The 17,965-nt window shown below is 45.3% G+C and overlaps 1 protein-coding gene across 1 annotated transcript in view; it reads right to left on the reverse strand.

Moving 5' to 3' along the window:
* LOC126336798 (putative phospholipase B-like 2) overlaps positions 1–17,965 on the reverse strand; it is a 147,529-nt gene that overhangs the window by 108,514 nt on the left and 21,050 nt on the right. Inside the window, exon 2 of the mRNA XM_050000835.1 lies at positions 3,342–3,609. Within this exon, the coding sequence (XP_049856792.1) occupies positions 3,342–3,609 (268 nt within the window). The remainder of the gene's footprint in view (positions 1–3,341; positions 3,610–17,965) is intronic.

The raw sequence follows: 17,965 nt of genomic DNA on the forward strand, positions 1-17,965 counted from the left end.
CCTATCTGTTAACTACTATCTGCTCTCCATTCATTTAAAAAAACTGCTCAATAATTTTGCCTACGAAAGGGTTAAAGGCGCCAGCAAGGTGATGGGATGGAGGAAAGGTTACAGCATAAATGTAGGGCTCCGTATTCGACAGGGAGAGGTTGACATTTTGTATGAAAGGGAATCCAACGATCTAACTGTGGTATCGATAGCTACGACGCCACGGCGTAGGTGCAAGTTCATAGGTTGGCACTACGACACTGACACCGACAACAGCGCCCTCTGGCAGACGCTGTTCAGTTCTACGAGCGCGCTGCAGATTCTACCCATTTGATTCCTAGGAGACGACCTAGCAACGTTGTTTCTACTTCGTAGGGGGCGATTACTGACTTACTTCAATGATAGATGGTCTCACTACTAATAGCCCCTACCGTTGATATGCGTACGGTTTCGCATCTTCGTGTTCATCTGTACGCAAAGTTAAGTAAAAAGAGTTACAACTTATACGCAGTACCGCAGTACTCCCTTTTCCTGCTCCCACATTCGGCCTACCCTTCAGTTTACAGGAGCAGATCCACGCGCCGCCTTCCAGGCGGGATAGAAAACTAACAATAAACACAGAGTAATAAATGGGGCAATATTAAGATCCATGTTAAAGTTACAATGAAGAGTACACCAACAGCACTGTAAAAATAGCAAGGCGCTCACTTGTGGAAAGACGCGCCCAGCGACGGATTAAGCTCTATATACAAACAGCAATGCCCTGATTAACAGCAGCGCCCAGCCCAAGCGGCTAAGGATAGAAACTTTATAATTCGAGAAGGTGTAGAACTTACACAACAGGCGTCGTTTAAGAAGGGATTTTCGAAATTCCAACCCTAACGGGGTGAAACAGGGATAAACGTTTTTTTTGAAAAATGTCGCAATTTTGAAGCTAGACCTACGAAAATTAGTATTTGGCTTCTCGGTCCGAAATAAAGAAATACGTTTTTCAATATTTTTGGAAATTTAACTATGGGATGAAACAGTAGGTGAAACCTTTTTTGAAAATACATCATCATTAAAGAACCGCTAAGGTATTTTTAAAGCTACATCTATGAAAACTGGTTGACTTCTCGGCCACAAATAAATAAAAATGTATCTCAGTGTTTTTGGAATCTAAACCTGTAAGGGGGTGAAATTGGGGATGAGATTTTTTAAAAATATTTTAATATGAAAACAGTTTTAAAGCTAAAACTATGAAAATTTGAATTTGGCTTGTCAGTTAGAAAGAAAAATACGTGTTCCACTGATTTTGTGAATTCAACACCTACGGCGGTGAAAAGGGCGTTTCAAGTTTTTATGGAAAATTTCGTTGTGCAAGCCTTTTTGAAGCTAGATCTATGAAATTTGTATTTGACTCCTCTGTTAGAAATGAAACACACGCGTGTCACTGTTTTTGGAAATTCAACCAATAAGTGGTAAAACGTGTTAGGGAAATATTTCATTGCGAAAGCATTTTTAAAGCTAAATCTCTGAAAAATTGGCTTAAAACTAAATTTACAAACAGTGGTATTTTACTTCTCGGTTAGATATAAAGAAATATTTGTTAGGGATGAAAGTTACTATGGAAATATCTTCACAAGAACGCAGAAGGCATTTTTAACAAAAACTTTGGATTCCAGATACCGGAATCTGGTTTGTGGTCAGAAGTAGTTCGGAAACGACCATGATTAGATGGCCTTAATTAGCGTGAAAAGCTTAGGTGTTGCAATTTGTGAACAGCGTAATAATTCGGTCAAATAAAAACAAAGATCTCTGCAGGCTATGCAATCTAAGCGAGCGAAGCAGCGGGCGCTAAGCTACACATTCTCATAAATTAAGGATAATGCTGATACAAGATGAAACAACGCCGGGTGGGCGATTTGCGGGTTTAAATCACCTCGGGGTATGAGTATGCGGTGCATTTGACCTGCGGTCGTCGCACGGTGGCGCTGGCAACAGTCCACATATGCAGAGGTGTGTTGGTGCATGCCAGAGTACGGTACAGCCAGTAAGTGTGCAGACGTTTTCAGACTTGCTAATGGTGACTGTGTGTTGAAAATGGCTCAAAGAACACATATTGATGACGTTATGAGGGGTAGAATACTTGGGCGACTGGAGGCTGGTTAAACATAGCAGGTCGTAGCACGCGTCCTCCGTGTGCCACGAAGTGTGATCTCAAGATTATGGCACCGATTCCAGCAGACAGGAAACGTGTCCAGGGGCTACAGTACGGACCGTCCACATTGTACAACACTACAAGAAGACCGATATCTCACCATCAGTGGCCGCAGACGGTCACGGAGTACTGCAGGTAGCCCTGCTCGGGACCTTACTGCAGGCACTGGAACAGTTGTCTCCAGACACAGAGTCTACAGACGACTGAACAGACATGGTTTATTGGCCAGGAGACCTGCAAAGTGCATTCCACTGACCCCTGACCACAGCCTGTAAAGCGTGGTGTCAAGAACGCAGTACATGGCCATTGCAACAGTGGTCCCATGTTGTGTTCACGGACAAGTCCAGGTATAGTCTGAACAATAATTCTCGTCTGACTTTCATCTGGCGTGAACCAGGAACCAGATACCAACGCCTTAATGTCCTTCAAAGGGACCTGAATGGAGGTGTGGTTTGATGGTGTGGGATTATGATTGGTGCACGTACAGCCCTGCATGTGTTTGACAGAGGAACTGTAAAAGGTCAGGTGTATCGGGACGACATTTTGTACCAGTATGTCCACCTTTTCAGGGGTGCAGTGGGTCCCACCTTCCTTGTGATGGATTATAAAATACGGCCCCACTGAAATGCCATCGTCGACGAATACCTTGAAACAGAAAATATCAGGTGAATGGAGTGGCCTGCCTGTCCTCCATACCTAAACCCCATCGAGCACATCTGGGATGCTCTCGGTCGACGTGTCTCTGAACGTCTTCAAACCCCTACGACATTTCGGAGCTCCGACAGGCACTGGTGCAAGATTGGGAGGCTATACCCCAGCAGGTGCTCGACCATCTGATCCAGAGTATGCCAACCCGTTGTGCGGCCTATGTACGTGTGCATGGTGATCATATCCCATATTGATGTCGGGGTACATGCGCAGGGAACAGTGGCGTTTTGTACCACATGTATTTCGGAACGGCTTTCTCAAATACCGTGGACTTACAGATCTGTGTACTGCGTGTTCCCTATGTGCCTATGCTATTAGCGCCAGTTTTGTGTAGTGCTACGTTGTGTGGCACCACATTCTGCCATTATCCTTAATTTATGAGCATGAGTGTAGTGACACGTGAGCAGTGGCAGCCACGTGCTGCCTCGGGCTACGGGCAGGTCACCTGGTGCCAGTAGGGGTCTGTGTCGCTGTGCGAGGCGACCATGCCGTCGACCCAGGCTCGGTTCTTCTCCAGGAAGCTCCGGACGGCGCGGCAGGCGGCTGGGCGCCCCTTCGGGCCGTGCGCAGAGTCGCTGCAGTAGTCCGCCATCGTGTTTGTCCAGTGCATCGCGATCAGGTCGGCCGTGGTCACGCCCTCCACAAAGCCCACCGTGAAAGCCTGCGTCTCGTCGTCGAAGCCGGGGTTCGTGTGCATCTCCAAGAAGGCCCATCTGGAAATGCACACAACGAACGCCCCGTTAGTCTTTCTTTCTTCGTCACCTCGTCTGCAACTCACGACACAGTCTAGAGAGAGGAGCAACTGTTACTGAAATTACTCTAGGCAATTCCTCGTGTAAATATCATCTCGAAATTGGCCAGTTTGCAGAATAGTCGCTGGGGTGCAAATTTACTGACCACACTGAACAAACTGAATACTGGCCTGCCTCAAGTTTCAGTTTTCCCTCCTTTACTGTCCAACCTGTATAACAGAGATCTGCCAGAAACTGTCTCGCAAATTAATATACGCGGATGACATCTGGCAATAGGGTCAACATATTACTCTATCAGAGAGACAGCAATAATGATGAGAGTGGACGAGCTTCTATCGCATAGGCACGCTCCCTGTGCAAAATATCAGACTCCCATGTTACAAGAACAGAATGATCGGTTCGGAACCCTCTACATTATGTAGACCTGGTGCCAAGCGGTCATGTGACCTTCCACCGCTAAAGAAAGTTCACGGTGGTCCATTGATCGTGACCGCGCCAAATATCTCACGAAATGAGCGTCCAACGAAAAAACTACAAAGAACGAAACTTGTCTAACTTGAAGGGGGAAACCAGATGGCGCTATGGTTGGCCCGCTAGATGGCGCTGCCATAGGTCAAACGGATATATCAACTGCGTTTTTTTAAGTAGGAACCCCCACTTTTTATTACATATTCGTGTAGTACGTAAAGAAATATGAATGTTTTAGTTGGACCACTTTTTTCGCTTTGTGGTAGATGGCGCTGTAATAGTCACAAACATATGGCTCACAATTTTAGACGAACAGTTCGTAACAAGTAGGTTTTTTAAATTAAAATACAGAACGTAGGTACGTTTGAACATTTTTAATGATGTTCGTCAACCTCAATGCATTTGAAAGCACGTGTAACGACATTCCTCTCAACAGCGAGTAGTTCGCTTTCCGTAATGTTCGCACATGCAGTGACAATGCGCTGACGCATGTTGTCAGGCGTTGTCGGTGGATCACAATAGCAAATATCCTTCAACTTTCCCCCAGAGAAAGAAATCCTGGGACATCACATCCGGTGAATGTGCGGGCCATGGTATGGTGCTTCGACGACCAATCCACCTGTCATGAAATATGCTTTTCAATGCCGCTTCAACCTCACGCGAGCTATGTGCGGGACATAAATCGTGTTTTAAGTACATCGTCATTCTGTCATGCATTGAAACATCTTTTATCAATAACGGTGGAATACTACGTAGGAAATCAGCATACATGCACCATTCAGATTGCCATCGAAAAAATGGGGGCCATTTATCCTTCCTCCCATAATGCCGCACCGCACCCGCCAAGGTCGCTTATGTTCCACTTGTCGCAGCCATCGTGGATTTTCCGTTGTTAATGGTACATACTATGCCGGGTTATGTTAACGCTGTTGGTGAACGAGGCTTCGTCGCTAAATAGAACGCGTGCAAAAAATCTGTCATCGTCCTGTAATTTCTCTTGACCCAGTGGCAGAACTGTACATGACGTGCAATTCCTTGTACATAGAAATATGGTACGGGTGCAATCTATGTTGATGTAGCATTCTCAACAACGGACGTTTTTGAGATTCCCGATTCTCGCGCAATTTGTCTGGTACTGATGTGCGGATTACCCGCGACAGCAGCTAAAACACCTACTTGGGCATCATCATTGGTTGCAGGTCATGGTTGACGTTTCAAATGTGGCTGAACGCTTTCTGTTTCCTCATTAACGTAACTATCCGGCCAACGGTCCGGACACATGGATGATGTCGTCCAGGATACATAGCACACGCCCGTTGGACATTTTGATCACAATAGCCATACATCAACACGATATCGACCTTTTCCGCAGTTGGTAAACCGTTCATTTTAACACAGATAATGTATCACGAAGCAAATACCGTCCGCACTGGCGGAATGTCACGTGATACCACGTACTTATACGTTTGTGACTATTACAGCGCCATCTATCACAAAGCGAAAAAAGTGGTCCAACAAAAACATTCATATTTCTTTACGCACTACACGAATATGTAATAAAAATGGGGGTTCCTATTTACAAAAACACAGTTGATATCCGTTTAACCTATGGCAGCGCCATCTAGCGGGCCAACCATAGCGCCATCTGGTTTCCCCCTTCAGGCTAGACGGTTTCGTTCTTTGTAGTTTTTTCGTTTGACGCGTATTTCGTGAGATATTCGGGCCCGGTTACGACCATGTGTGTGTGTGTGTGTGTGTGTGTGTGTGTGTGTGTGTCAATCGGTTGTCTGGAATCACCACAGTGAGACGGATCAGCGTCGAACTTTTACACAATCGAAGAAAGATTGTGACGTTTTTGGAGAATGAAAATCTCTCAATAAAAATCAACATGGGTTCCGCAAAACTCAGCTAGCTCTGTTCCGTCTGAGATCCATAGTACCGTAGACAACGGCGCTCAAGTTGATGCCGTGTTCCTTGTCTTCAGGGAGCCATTTGGCACAGCACCGCACTGCCGTTCAGTGAAAAAAAATTCGACCTTATCTAGCACTGGAGCAGATTTGCGTCTGGATTCAAGACTTCCTTGCAGACAAAATTCAACTTGTCGCTTTTAAAGGCACAAAATCTGCAGATGTCAAGGTAATTCCTGGAATACCCCAAGGAAGTAGGATAGGACCATTATTATGTGTTCTAGCAGAAAGCGTCAGAAGTTCTTTATCAGTAGTAGCAGATGGTGCGGTTGTTGGAGACATAACGACTTGCAGAATGACCTGTGGAAAATTGATGAATGGTACAATGTCTGGTAGTTGAACCTGCGCACTCACGAGGAAACAAAGCAAAAATGGTTCAAATGGCTCTAAGCACTATGGGGCTTAACATCTGAGGTCATCAGTCCCCTATACTTAGAACTATTTAAATATAACTTAAGGACATCACACACATCCATGCCCGAGGCAGGATTCGAACCTGCGACAGTAGCAGCAGCCCGGTACCGGACTGAAGTGCCTACAACCGCTCTGCCACAGCGGCCGGCGGAAAGAAAGCAACTACTGTACAACTAAACTACTGACGAGAGACTGCAGGAAGAAGTACCTACCGTAGAATATCTGAGAGTAACCACTCAGAGCAACCTTAAATGGAATGACCACATGAAACACTAAGGAAAGCAGATGCCAGACAGATTCATAGGGAGAATTTTAAAAAATGTAGCTCATCCACAAAGAAGGTGGCTCATAATGCGCTTGTCACAATAGAGAGAAGATCCAACGAAGAGCGGCGCGTTCCGTCACGCGATCGTTTAGTCTTATCCAGATGTTCAACAAACTCCATTGGCAGACGTTACAAGACAGGCGTTGAGCATCACGGAGAGGTTTAATATTGAAATTTCGAGAGAGCACTTTGCGGGTAGATTCGGACAACGTTTTACTTCCTCACGCATAAATGTCGCGTATTGGCAACGACGAGAAAATTCGAGAAATTAGATCCAGTACAGAGGCTCCCCGACAATCATTCATCACCACGTCGTAGGTGGAACAGGGTAGGGGGCACCAGTTAGTGGTACCACCACTAGGTGGCTTGCGGAGTATGATGTGTACGTAGGTGTAGATGGAAGGAGCTACTGTGTTTGGAGGTACATATAACAACATCGTGACTGAAGATGCCCAGTTTCTTGGTGTATCAACGAGGATGACCAGCTTATTTACAGCCAAGTGACACGGAGTAAGAAGAGTAACGGTCGTAAAAAGATCCTTCCGGACAGGACCAGGGACGAGTGTGACGCCATATCAGGGACAGGCGGTTTCAAATGCTGCTGTCCGTGAACGCAGTTATGTCTCAAGCAGTTTCCCAGCTAACACTGCTAAGTGAATTGCTTGCAATGGCCACTGGAGTCGGGTACCTCGCGACTGCGTCTGCGTCGGAAATGGCATATGCTCCCCGTAGCGAAGTCCTAAGGACGCCACTACGTTGGTGTGGTGGATGACAACTCTTAGGGTGCAGTTACAAATCTGTGTGTGTCGGCTTTCGGTGAACACTGTGTCCCAAAGTTCCATCTGGTTTTTTATAAACCATTACGTCTAAAAATGTAAGCATCCCATCATTTTCAACCTCCATAGCAAATTTGATACGAGGACGAAGACAGTTGAAGTGGTCCAAAAATCTGTTAAGAGCATCACGTCCATGCAGCCAGACGAAGATGATATCGTCAACGTATCTCCAGAAGCATGTTGGTTGCCGGCCGCGGTGGTCTCGTGGTTCTAGGCGCGCAGTCCGGAACCGTGCGACTGCTACGGTCGCAGGTTCGAATCCTGCCTCGGGCATGGATGTGTGTGATGTCCTTAGGTTAGTTAGGTTTAAGTAGTTCTAAGTTCTAGGGGACTAATGACCACAGCAGTTGAGTCCCATAATGCTCAGGGCCATTTGAACCATTTTTTGAGCACGTTGGTTACAAAGCTGAAGTCCCCAGTGCCATGGCCTCGAAGACCTCCATAAATAAATTCCGTCAATCTGTTCAAAAATGTTACCGTTAAATAATTTTTAGACGTAATGGTTTATAAAAAAAAGACAGATAGAATTTTGGGACACAGTGTTCACCGAAAGCCGAGACACATAGATTTGTATCTGCACCCTAAGAGTTGTCATCCACTACATCAACGTAGTGGCGTCCTTAGGACTTTGGTACGGAGAGCATATGCCATTTCCGACGCAGACAGCTTAACCCAAGAACTTGAGCATTTGATGACTGTTTTTAAGGAAAATGGATACACCGAGAAGCAAATTCGTCGGGCTATGAAGTTTGGACCATCTCCGGAGGTGTACGAAGAGGAAAATAGATCTGTGGCCTTTCTTCCTTATGCTGGAGGCTTATCGTTTAAGATTGGACGAATTTTAAGGAATTTTAACATTAAGAGTGTGTTCTGTCCACGTTGTAAGATTAGGGCTCTGCTCGGCTCTGTGAAGGATGATTTGGGACTTAGGAAACCCGGGGTGTACAAAATCCCGTGTCAATGTAGGAAAGCTTACGTTGGCCGTTCTATTCGTACAGTGCATGACAGGTGTGTGGAACATCGCCGTCACACGAGGCTACAACAGCTGGAAAAATCGGCGGTAGCAGAACACTGCCTAAATGAGGGACACAAAATGAAATTTGAGGTAACTGTTGTGGCTGCCAACATTTCCGGTTTTTGGAAGTGTCTATAAAGAGGCGATTGAAATTAGGTTGGCTGATAATTTAATCAACAGCGACAGTGGGTTTCCTCGTAGCAAAACGTGGAATCCTGTATTATCTCGCATCAAAACTGAACGTTCTTCGGTGCGGCCTTGATTGTGATATATCGTTGCCAGCAGTGTTTCACTAAGGGCGGCACCACCTCCCTGTTTTAGAAGGCAGAAACCGTGATGGACGGCGCATGCGCCGTGTACTGAACGGTGGCCTACATAGGACGTCGATTTGCAACCTGGCGTCAGATCTCAGCGGGACTCATCAGCAGAAGCAGCATTTCCTGGAGATGGCGAACAGATGGATCGCCGAAATATCGAGTCAAGTTGATTTTAGGATCCGGCAGCAAACCCGAAGAGACCTTCAAAACTTATTACGCCGGGAAAGCCTACGTAATCACATGTTTCGGTGGTGTTTTTCGTGCCACGAATAGGACGTATCATTCAAGTTACCGCAAATATCAACCAGCACTTTCATTTTAACTTTCTCTAAATCATCTGTTGTTGAATAAGTTGTGGACATTCCCGTCTCTAAGTGTACGACAGTCTTGACCACAGGGCTGCGCACAAACATTCCTGGTTTGCCGAATACTCAGACGCCATATAGCATCTTGACCTATCCACTAAGTCACCCATCTTAATCCCATGCAAATTGTCTGGTACTGTTTGGAAAAGCGGTGCAAACGTGACAATCAACATCGCCGTAATTTGGTAGCTCTAATCATCAACGAGTGGCTTCAGCTGGATATGGGAAACCTGAAAAAAATCATATTGTCTCTCTTCCTCGGCGAATTGAAGTCATTATTAAGGATAGGGGCGGTACTGCATGACAGTGTAATGTCTCCTGCGTTATCCCGTGTGCTTATGTATTAGCAGTGCCGGGAAGTAATGTTTTTTACATTCATTAAACTGAAAGGGATAAATTGTTGATTAGTTTTTATTGTTAATAAGTGATGCAATCACCCACGATGTGCAAGTTTTCAATGCCGTATCGATAAAAATCAATTCGTATTTGAGGAAGATTTCTGGAGATGGTATTTTGGGCCTCATCAAAAGCTTAACATTTTTTGCCACTGAGAAGATGCTGTAGCGATCGGAATTAATGGAAATCCGAAGGCTCCGAAGCCTAGAACTGTGGGTGTTGCAATAACTCCCACCCCAATTCATAATTTTTTTCCAGGGCTCGTCTTGCGCACTGCGGCCTTGCATTATCTTGTTTCAGAATAACGTCTTTTCCGTTGACACTCGCTGGGCACTTTTCAATTAAAGATTGATTTACTGTATCCAGTTGTTTACAGTAAAGTTCTGCATTTTCAGTCTGTCCAGGTTTCAGCACTTCAAAATGAACAACCCGACGAATACTCCACCAAACACACAAAAGCGCCTTTCTAGAGGGAAAATCTGGCTTCGTGGCCATTCATTTCTGAGAGAGCCACTGCCTTTAACGCCCTAAATCATCATACCAGACCCATTTTTCCATATTAAGTGATCGGCATTGTGCCGCTGAAGCAGTAAGTTGCATGTGGTGGACCGATTGCTTTGTTTTTCCTTGCCAATTTGCTGCAAACGCTCATGGATGGTAGACCAAAACTAATTAAGATTGTTCGACGGTTCCTCGATTGTTTGAAACGAATTTGCTTCCATTTCTGCCCTTAAAATATCAGTGCCTGAAGTTTTTGGTCGTGCTGAACGATACGAGTCGGAAAAAAAGAAAATTATCAGATTTGAACTAAGAAAACCACCCCTGCATTTATGATCTTTGATAAACATACCAAACGTTATTGGTAGCGACTGTTATGTTACTAACCTCGTGAAACTTAAAATAGCATACGAGGCCGGATATGTACCCCTTCTGGTACTTGGTTGCCAATGCAAAAATAAAAAAATAAATTTAAAAAATGAAATAATTCTTTACGAGTAAACAAATCATTTTAACCTTTAAATGTCTTTGGCACGATTTTTAAGTACACATGGAGCTCATAAATGACAAACTAACACCGACAGGCCCAGAAACATTTACTTTCCGGTCCTCATATGTATCAATCTGTGTGTACATAGGACCATTCCATCCAGGTGCTTACCTTTTATTGACAGTGGTGTATCAATCTGGTAGTTTTAGTCTCACAGCTGGATTTTCAGACAGTAAATTAGCCATGAGTATTTGCAAATACCGCACCGCAGTCACCTTCGAGCCTGTACACTTCGTTTACGTATTCGCGAATACATGAAGCCATAAGGTACAAGACCGTGTAACCGTAAAGGACACGTCGAAACAGTATAAGAATGCAATACCTGCAATCATTAGAGATGGACATGGCGAACGGAGCAGTGTTCTACGAGACTATAATTTTCATAAGCCTAAACATTGCACATGCAAGGTGACTCAATGTTAGCGTACAGTATATGCTCCAAAACCCTACTGCAAATTGAGGTCAGTGATATGGGTCTGTAATTCAATGGGTTACTCCTATTTCCTTTCTTGAATATTTGTGTGACCTGTGCTACTTTCCAGTCCAATCTTTACAGGTCTTTCGTCAAGTGAGCAGTTGTATGTGATTGCTAAGAAAGGCGCTATTGTGTCTGCATACTTTGAAAGGAACCTGATTGTTGTACCATCTGGACCGGAACACTTGCCTTACTGATGTGACCTGAGTTTCATCTAGGACATCGTAGGATGGCAGTTCATCGCTGAACATAATACAACGCCATTAATCAGCGGTCCATGCTTCCCGGTCACGGCACAACTCCAAACGGAACCGTTTGTGCTGTGATGACGACAAAGAAACAAGAGTTCTGGATGCGAACATTAACTGAGAGGAGTGGTGTTGGATACGTACAGTCAGAGAAATACTGCTGACAGTGGTAACAGCAGCAACAGCAAGAGCGACTTCGGCAGATGACTCGACACGCGTACCTGTTAATGGCAGCCGTCGCGGCTTGCATAACCTGGCGAGCTCTGGGCCCCGTTACAGGCTCTCATCTGCACCTATAGCCTGAGTCGACCTACAGCTGTGAGCGAGCGCCGGGCAAAGGGCTTCGTACTTTGTGCTCTCCATTTCGTGTTCAGACAAGAAATAAAGTGACATCAAGGAGCAAAAGAAAATATTGTACGAGGCTGTGCTGAAAAATAATACTTCTCAATTTTTACGTGAAAACTCTTGAAGTTTTTTTTAAATAAAACAAACCTTGTTAACATTCTGTACGTTTATTCTTCATGTCTACATCTTTATTTCTCAACACAGTCACCCTGGCGACAAACATTTTTCCCACCCACACACCAGTTTGTTGATACTGTCAACCACAGAACATTTCTCTCTGTTGACAGAGCCGCAACGCCGGCCGTTGTGACCGAGCGGTTCTAGGCGCTTCAGTCCGAAACCGGGCGATCACTACGGTCGCTGGTTCGAATCCTTCCTCGGGCATGGATGTGTGTGATGTCCTTACGTTAGTTAGGTTTAAGTTGTTCTAAGTTCTAGGGGACTGATGACCTCAGGTAGTCCTATAGTGCTCAGAGCCATTTGGACCATTTTGAGAGCCACAACCTCACCTCCGCTTGCACCGGATCAAGATCAGATGGAGCCAAGCGGGGCTCTATGGAGGATAATCGATCAAAGTGAACCCAAGACGTCGGATTGTTGCAGATGTCGTAGCACTGGCCTGAACTTTTAGGCTGGAGGTTTTAGTGTATTGCAGAGTGGCTGGCGCCTTCCTTTTTTCCTTGCGGTCTGCCAACCACTTCCATCTGCTGTATTATTTTAGCTCCCTCAACCTCTTTCTTCCTGTGTTGTCCATGTTTTACTAATGACGACATGCTTCGTCCCACGCTTCGGTGTAGATAGGCACATATTTTTCAAGCCTTGTTACCTGTGTTTTACGTTCTCTTACTGTTCTATTTTCTTGACACTCGTCCCAATCTGTTACTGAGCGGGCGCCGAAGACCTTGCTGTCGTGCGCCCAAAGAAGCCTCTACTACTACTACTACGTGTGTGAACGAACTTTTCGAATTCGAAATTCGATTACAACTCGCTGTATCTCACGCACCGACGTAGTTTCGTTACACATCGTCATGTTACACGCTACAATTCAGAGCCCTCTAACAGCAGAGGTCTGCAAATATGTAAACATGAAGAACAAAGATGTAGAACATTAATAAAGCTTGTTTTATTTAAGGAGCCTTAAGAGTACACACATAAAAAATTATGAGGTTTTACTTTTCAGCTCGCCCTCATTAAGCTAACAAAACATTTTTTTAGCCTCGTTTGTGAAACAAGCCTAAAAAAGTATTTCGTCTAGTTAATTCATTAAATTATCCAATGAGTCATCGAGAACCCACAGTTGCCTCAACTAAAAGAAAATACTTTCCAAATTCGCTCCCACATCACTTCATTACAGCGGATGTTCCAGATTCCTGGAGAAGAACAAGATGAATTGTTTCAGAGAATCAAAATTATTGTGCGATTTGGACATTGACAGGCTGATAGTTGAACTGATTCTACTTTATTTTCCTTATGGTTTACTCGTTCATTCGGAGGACGTGTAATAGCGCGCCTTGAGATGCTGTACAAATCGACAAATTAGATACTGCGTTGTCCGATTTGCCAGTTGAGTGGTGAGCGCGTCTGACACCCGTGCAGAAGAGTCGTGCCCAGTTCCCGGTATAACCAGGGGTATTACATGTCTAGGAGGGCTGCACCGGGGTGCCAGGTCAGAAATATGGCTCCGCATGGCAGTGGGCGACATGGTGGCCGGTCGCGTTGTCTTCAGGTCTGATCGTGGAGTTTAGTTTATATAGAACATTACCGTTCCTGAAGAGGGGCAGCAGCCTTTTCAGTAGTTGCAGGGGCAACAATCTGGATGATTGACTGATCTGGCCTTGTAACAATAACCAAAACGGCCTTGCTGTGCTTATACTGCGAACGGCTGAAAGCAAGGGGAAACCACGGCCGTAATTTTTCCCGAGGGCATGCAACTTTACTGTATGGTTAAATGATGAGGCGTCGTCTTGGGTAAAATATTCCGGAGGTAAAATAGTCCCCCATTCGGATCTACGGGCGGGGTCTATTCAGGAGGATGTCGTTATCAGGACCAAGAAAACTGGCGTTCTACGGATCGGAACGTGGAATGTCAGATCCCTTCATCGGACAAGTAGGTTAGAAAATTTTAAAAGGGAAATGGATAGGTTAATGTTGGATATAATGGGAATTAGTGAAGTTCGCTGGCAGGAGAAACAAGACTTTTGGTCAGGTGAATACAAGGTTATAAATACAAAATCAAATAGCGGTAATGCAGGAGTCGGCTTAATAACGAAGAAAAAACTAGGAATGCGGGTAAGCTATTACAAACAGCATAGTGAACGCATTATTGTAGCCAAGATAGCCCACGCCTACCACAGTAGTACAAGTTTATATGCCAAGTAGCTCCGCAGATGACGAAGATATTGACATTGTAATTCTGTCAGAGATAGCAAAGGACCTGGAAGAGCAGCTCAACAGAATGGACAGTGTCTTGAAAGATGGATATAAGATGAACATCAACAAAAGCAAAACGAGGATAATGGAATGTAGTCGAATTAAGTCGGGTGATGCTGAGGGAATTAGATTAGGAAATGAGACACTTCAAGTAGTAAAGGAGTTTTGCTATTTGTGGAGCAAAACAACTGATGATGGCCGAAGTAGAGAGGATATAAAATGTAGACTGGCAATAGCAAGGAAAGTGTTTCTGAAGAGGGGGAAATTTCTTAACATCTAGTAAAGATTTATGTGTCAGGAAGTCTTTTCTGACAGTATTTGTATCGAGTGTAGCTATGTATGGAAGTGAAACGTGGACGATAAATAGTTTAGACAAGAAGAGAATAGAGGCTTTCGAAATGTGGTGCTACAGAAGAATGCTGAAGATTAGATGGGTAGATCACATAACTAATGAGGAGGTACTGAATAGAATTGGAGAGAAGAGAAAGTTGTGGCACAACTTGACTAGAGGAAGGGTTCAGTTGGTAGGACATGTTCTAAGGCATCAAGGGATCAGCAACTTAGTATTGGAGGGCAGCGTGGAGGGTAAGAATCGTAGAGGGTGACCAAGAGATGAATACACTAAACGGATTCAGAAAGATGTTGGTTGCAGTAGGTACTGGGAGATGAAGAAGCTTGCACAGGGTAGAGTAGCATGGAGGGCTGCATGAAACCAGTCTCTGGACTGAAGACCACAACAACAACAACAACAACAACAACAGAACATTGCCCACCCCCGTCAGTATATGTAATTCAAAATATCTGCAATGCGGCATTGTTTGCTCTGACACGCTGCTACGGATGGTACACATTACATGTGAACTACGCGAGCATTCCTTAAGCAGAAACTTATATTTTCTTTTCAGTGTAAAGAAACGTACATTATTACATACTTACTACGTGAAGTAACACTCTGCCTATCAGCATTTATGTTGCCGCTCACACATGTGTCCAAATATGAAAGTAGTTTCACAGGGCGTTAAATGTCGAGTTATCAGGAAGATAATCTGCATTTCTCTGTACTGTATGTGGTCTATTTTAAAATCTTGTCATACTGCAGGAAATTGACTAACAACTAGAAATTGCACCACTATTCCCGAAATCCGTTACATGCAATCAGAACTTAGTAACGAGTCCAGCCAGCACACACATTTCTAAGACTTAAAACCCAATGGCACTCATCGTACGCAATCCAGTGGAAAAAGGTAATTTACCGTATTGCAGATGTTCATACTTTAAAATAGTAGAAGGTATATTTATTCGTAATTATACATATGATTCTTCTAGTGTCATAACCCTGCCGTGTACTTCGCAGTGCTTCGCAGTGGATGTAGTGCACAATGTTTGTGGTGAACGTTGGACTATTAAGGATTCACCTGAGGCACTTATTTTGTACTAGCTCCCCACGAGCTGCTGCTATGTGCTGTATGAGTAACATGACTGGTCTGTACAATCCAGTACTTGGAAAGAGTGGAACTAATTTTTTTTTGGGTGGGGGATTTCCACCACTATTCATTTTGTCCTATACGTAGCTTTCTTAACGTATGCATCAAATCAAAACCCACTTCTAATTCTTACTGTTGCGGTCTTTAATCTAAAGATTTTTTTTCTTTATCGGCTTTTCACTCTAATATATCCTCTGCAAATCTCTTCTGCATAACTACTGCAAGCAACCTACGTCCATCTGAATCGGTATACTGTTTTCATTCCGTTGAGTTCCCACTCAGTTTTTATCTCCATGATCAATATACACTCCTGGAAATGGAAAAAAGAACACATTGACACCGGTGTGTCAGACCCACCATACTTGCTCCGGACAATGCGAGAGGGCTGTACAAGCAATGATCACACGCACGGCACAGCGGACACACCAGGAACCGCGGTGTTGGCCGTCGAATGGCGCTAGCTGCGCAGCATTTGTGCACCGCCGCCGTCAGTGTCAGCCAGTTTGCCGTGGCATACGGAGCTCCATCGCAGTCTTTAACACTGGTAGCATGCCGCGACAGCGTGGACGTGAACCGTATGTGCAGTTGACGGACTTTGAGCGAGGGCGTATAGTGGGCATGCGGGAGGCCGGGTGGACGTACCGCCGAATCTCTCAAGACGTGGGGCATGAGGTCTCCACAGTACATCGATGTTGTCGCCAGTGGTCGGCGGAAGGTGCACGTGCCCGTCGACCTGGGACCGGACAACAGCGACGCACGGATGCACGCCAAGACCGTAGGATCCTACGCAGTGCCGTAGGGGACCGCACCGCCACTTCCCAGCAAATTAGGGACACTGTTGCTCCTGGGGTATCGGCGAGGACATTTCGCAACCGTCTCCATGAAGCTGGGCTACGGTCCTGCACACCGTTAGGCCGTCTTCCGCTGACGCCCTAACATCGTGCAGCCCGCCACCAGTGGTGTCGCGACAGGCGTGAATGGAGGGACGAATGGAGATGTGTCGTCTTCAGCGATGAGAGTCGCTTCTGCCTTGGTGCCAATGATGGTCGTATGCGTGTTTGGCGCCGTGCAGGTGAGCGCCACAATCAGGACTGCTTACGACCGAGGCACACAGGGCCAACACCCGGCATCATGGTGTGGGGAGCGATCTCCTACACTGGCCGTACACCTCTGGTGATCGTCGAGGGGACACTGAATAGTGCACGGTACATCGAAAACGTCATCGAACCCATCGTTCTACCATTCCTAGACCGGCAAGGGAACTTGCTGTTCCAACAGGACAATGCACGTCCGCATGTATCCCGTGCCACCCAACGTGCTCTAGAAGGTGTAAGTCAACTACCCTGGCCAGCAAGATCTCCGGATCTGTCCCCCATTGAGCATGTTTGGGACTGGATGAAGCGTCGTCTCACGCGGTCTGCACGTCCAGCACGAACGCAGGTCCAACTGAGGCGCCAGGTGGAAATGGCATGGCAAGCCGTTCCACAGGACTACATCCAGCATCTCTACGATCGTCTCCCTGGGAGAATAGCAGCCTGCATTGCTGCGAAAGGTGGATATACACTGTACTAGTGCCGACATTGTGCATGCTCTGTTGCCTGTGTCTATGTGCCTGTGGTTCTGTCAGTGTGATCATGTGATGTATCTGACCCCAGGAATGTGTCAATAAAGTTTCCCCTTCCTGGGACAATGAATTCACGGTGTTCTTATTTCAATTTCCAGGAGTGTAGCTGTTCCTTGACACCTCAGGGTGTTTCCTATCATTTCCACACAAGGCTACACACCAGGATAAATACTTTAAAAAGTTATATTAGATTTATTTTTTAGCAAAGTTTTCCGCTATCGACGTTTTACATCTTCCAAATTCTTTGACGTTTCTAAAAAAATGATACAATGTCTTCAGCAAATCTTGACTTTTTATTCCTTGTAATTTTTATCGACTTATAATTTGTTGTTTTTTATTGCTGTGTGGGAGTGGTTCTCAAATATTGTTCAAATGGCTCTGAGCACTATGGGACTTAACATCTTAGGTCATCAGTCCCCTAGAACTTAGAACTACTTAAACCTAACTAACCTAAGGACATCACACAACACCCAGCCATCACGTGGCAGAGAAAATCCCTGACCCCGCCGGGAATCGAACCCGGGAACCCGGGCGTGAGAAGCGAGAACGCTACCGCACGA

The sequence above is a fragment of the Schistocerca gregaria genome, chromosome 1 (assembly GCF_023897955.1).
Source record: "Schistocerca gregaria isolate iqSchGreg1 chromosome 1, iqSchGreg1.2, whole genome shotgun sequence".
NCBI classification, from domain to species: Eukaryota; Metazoa; Arthropoda; class Insecta; order Orthoptera; family Acrididae; genus Schistocerca; species Schistocerca gregaria.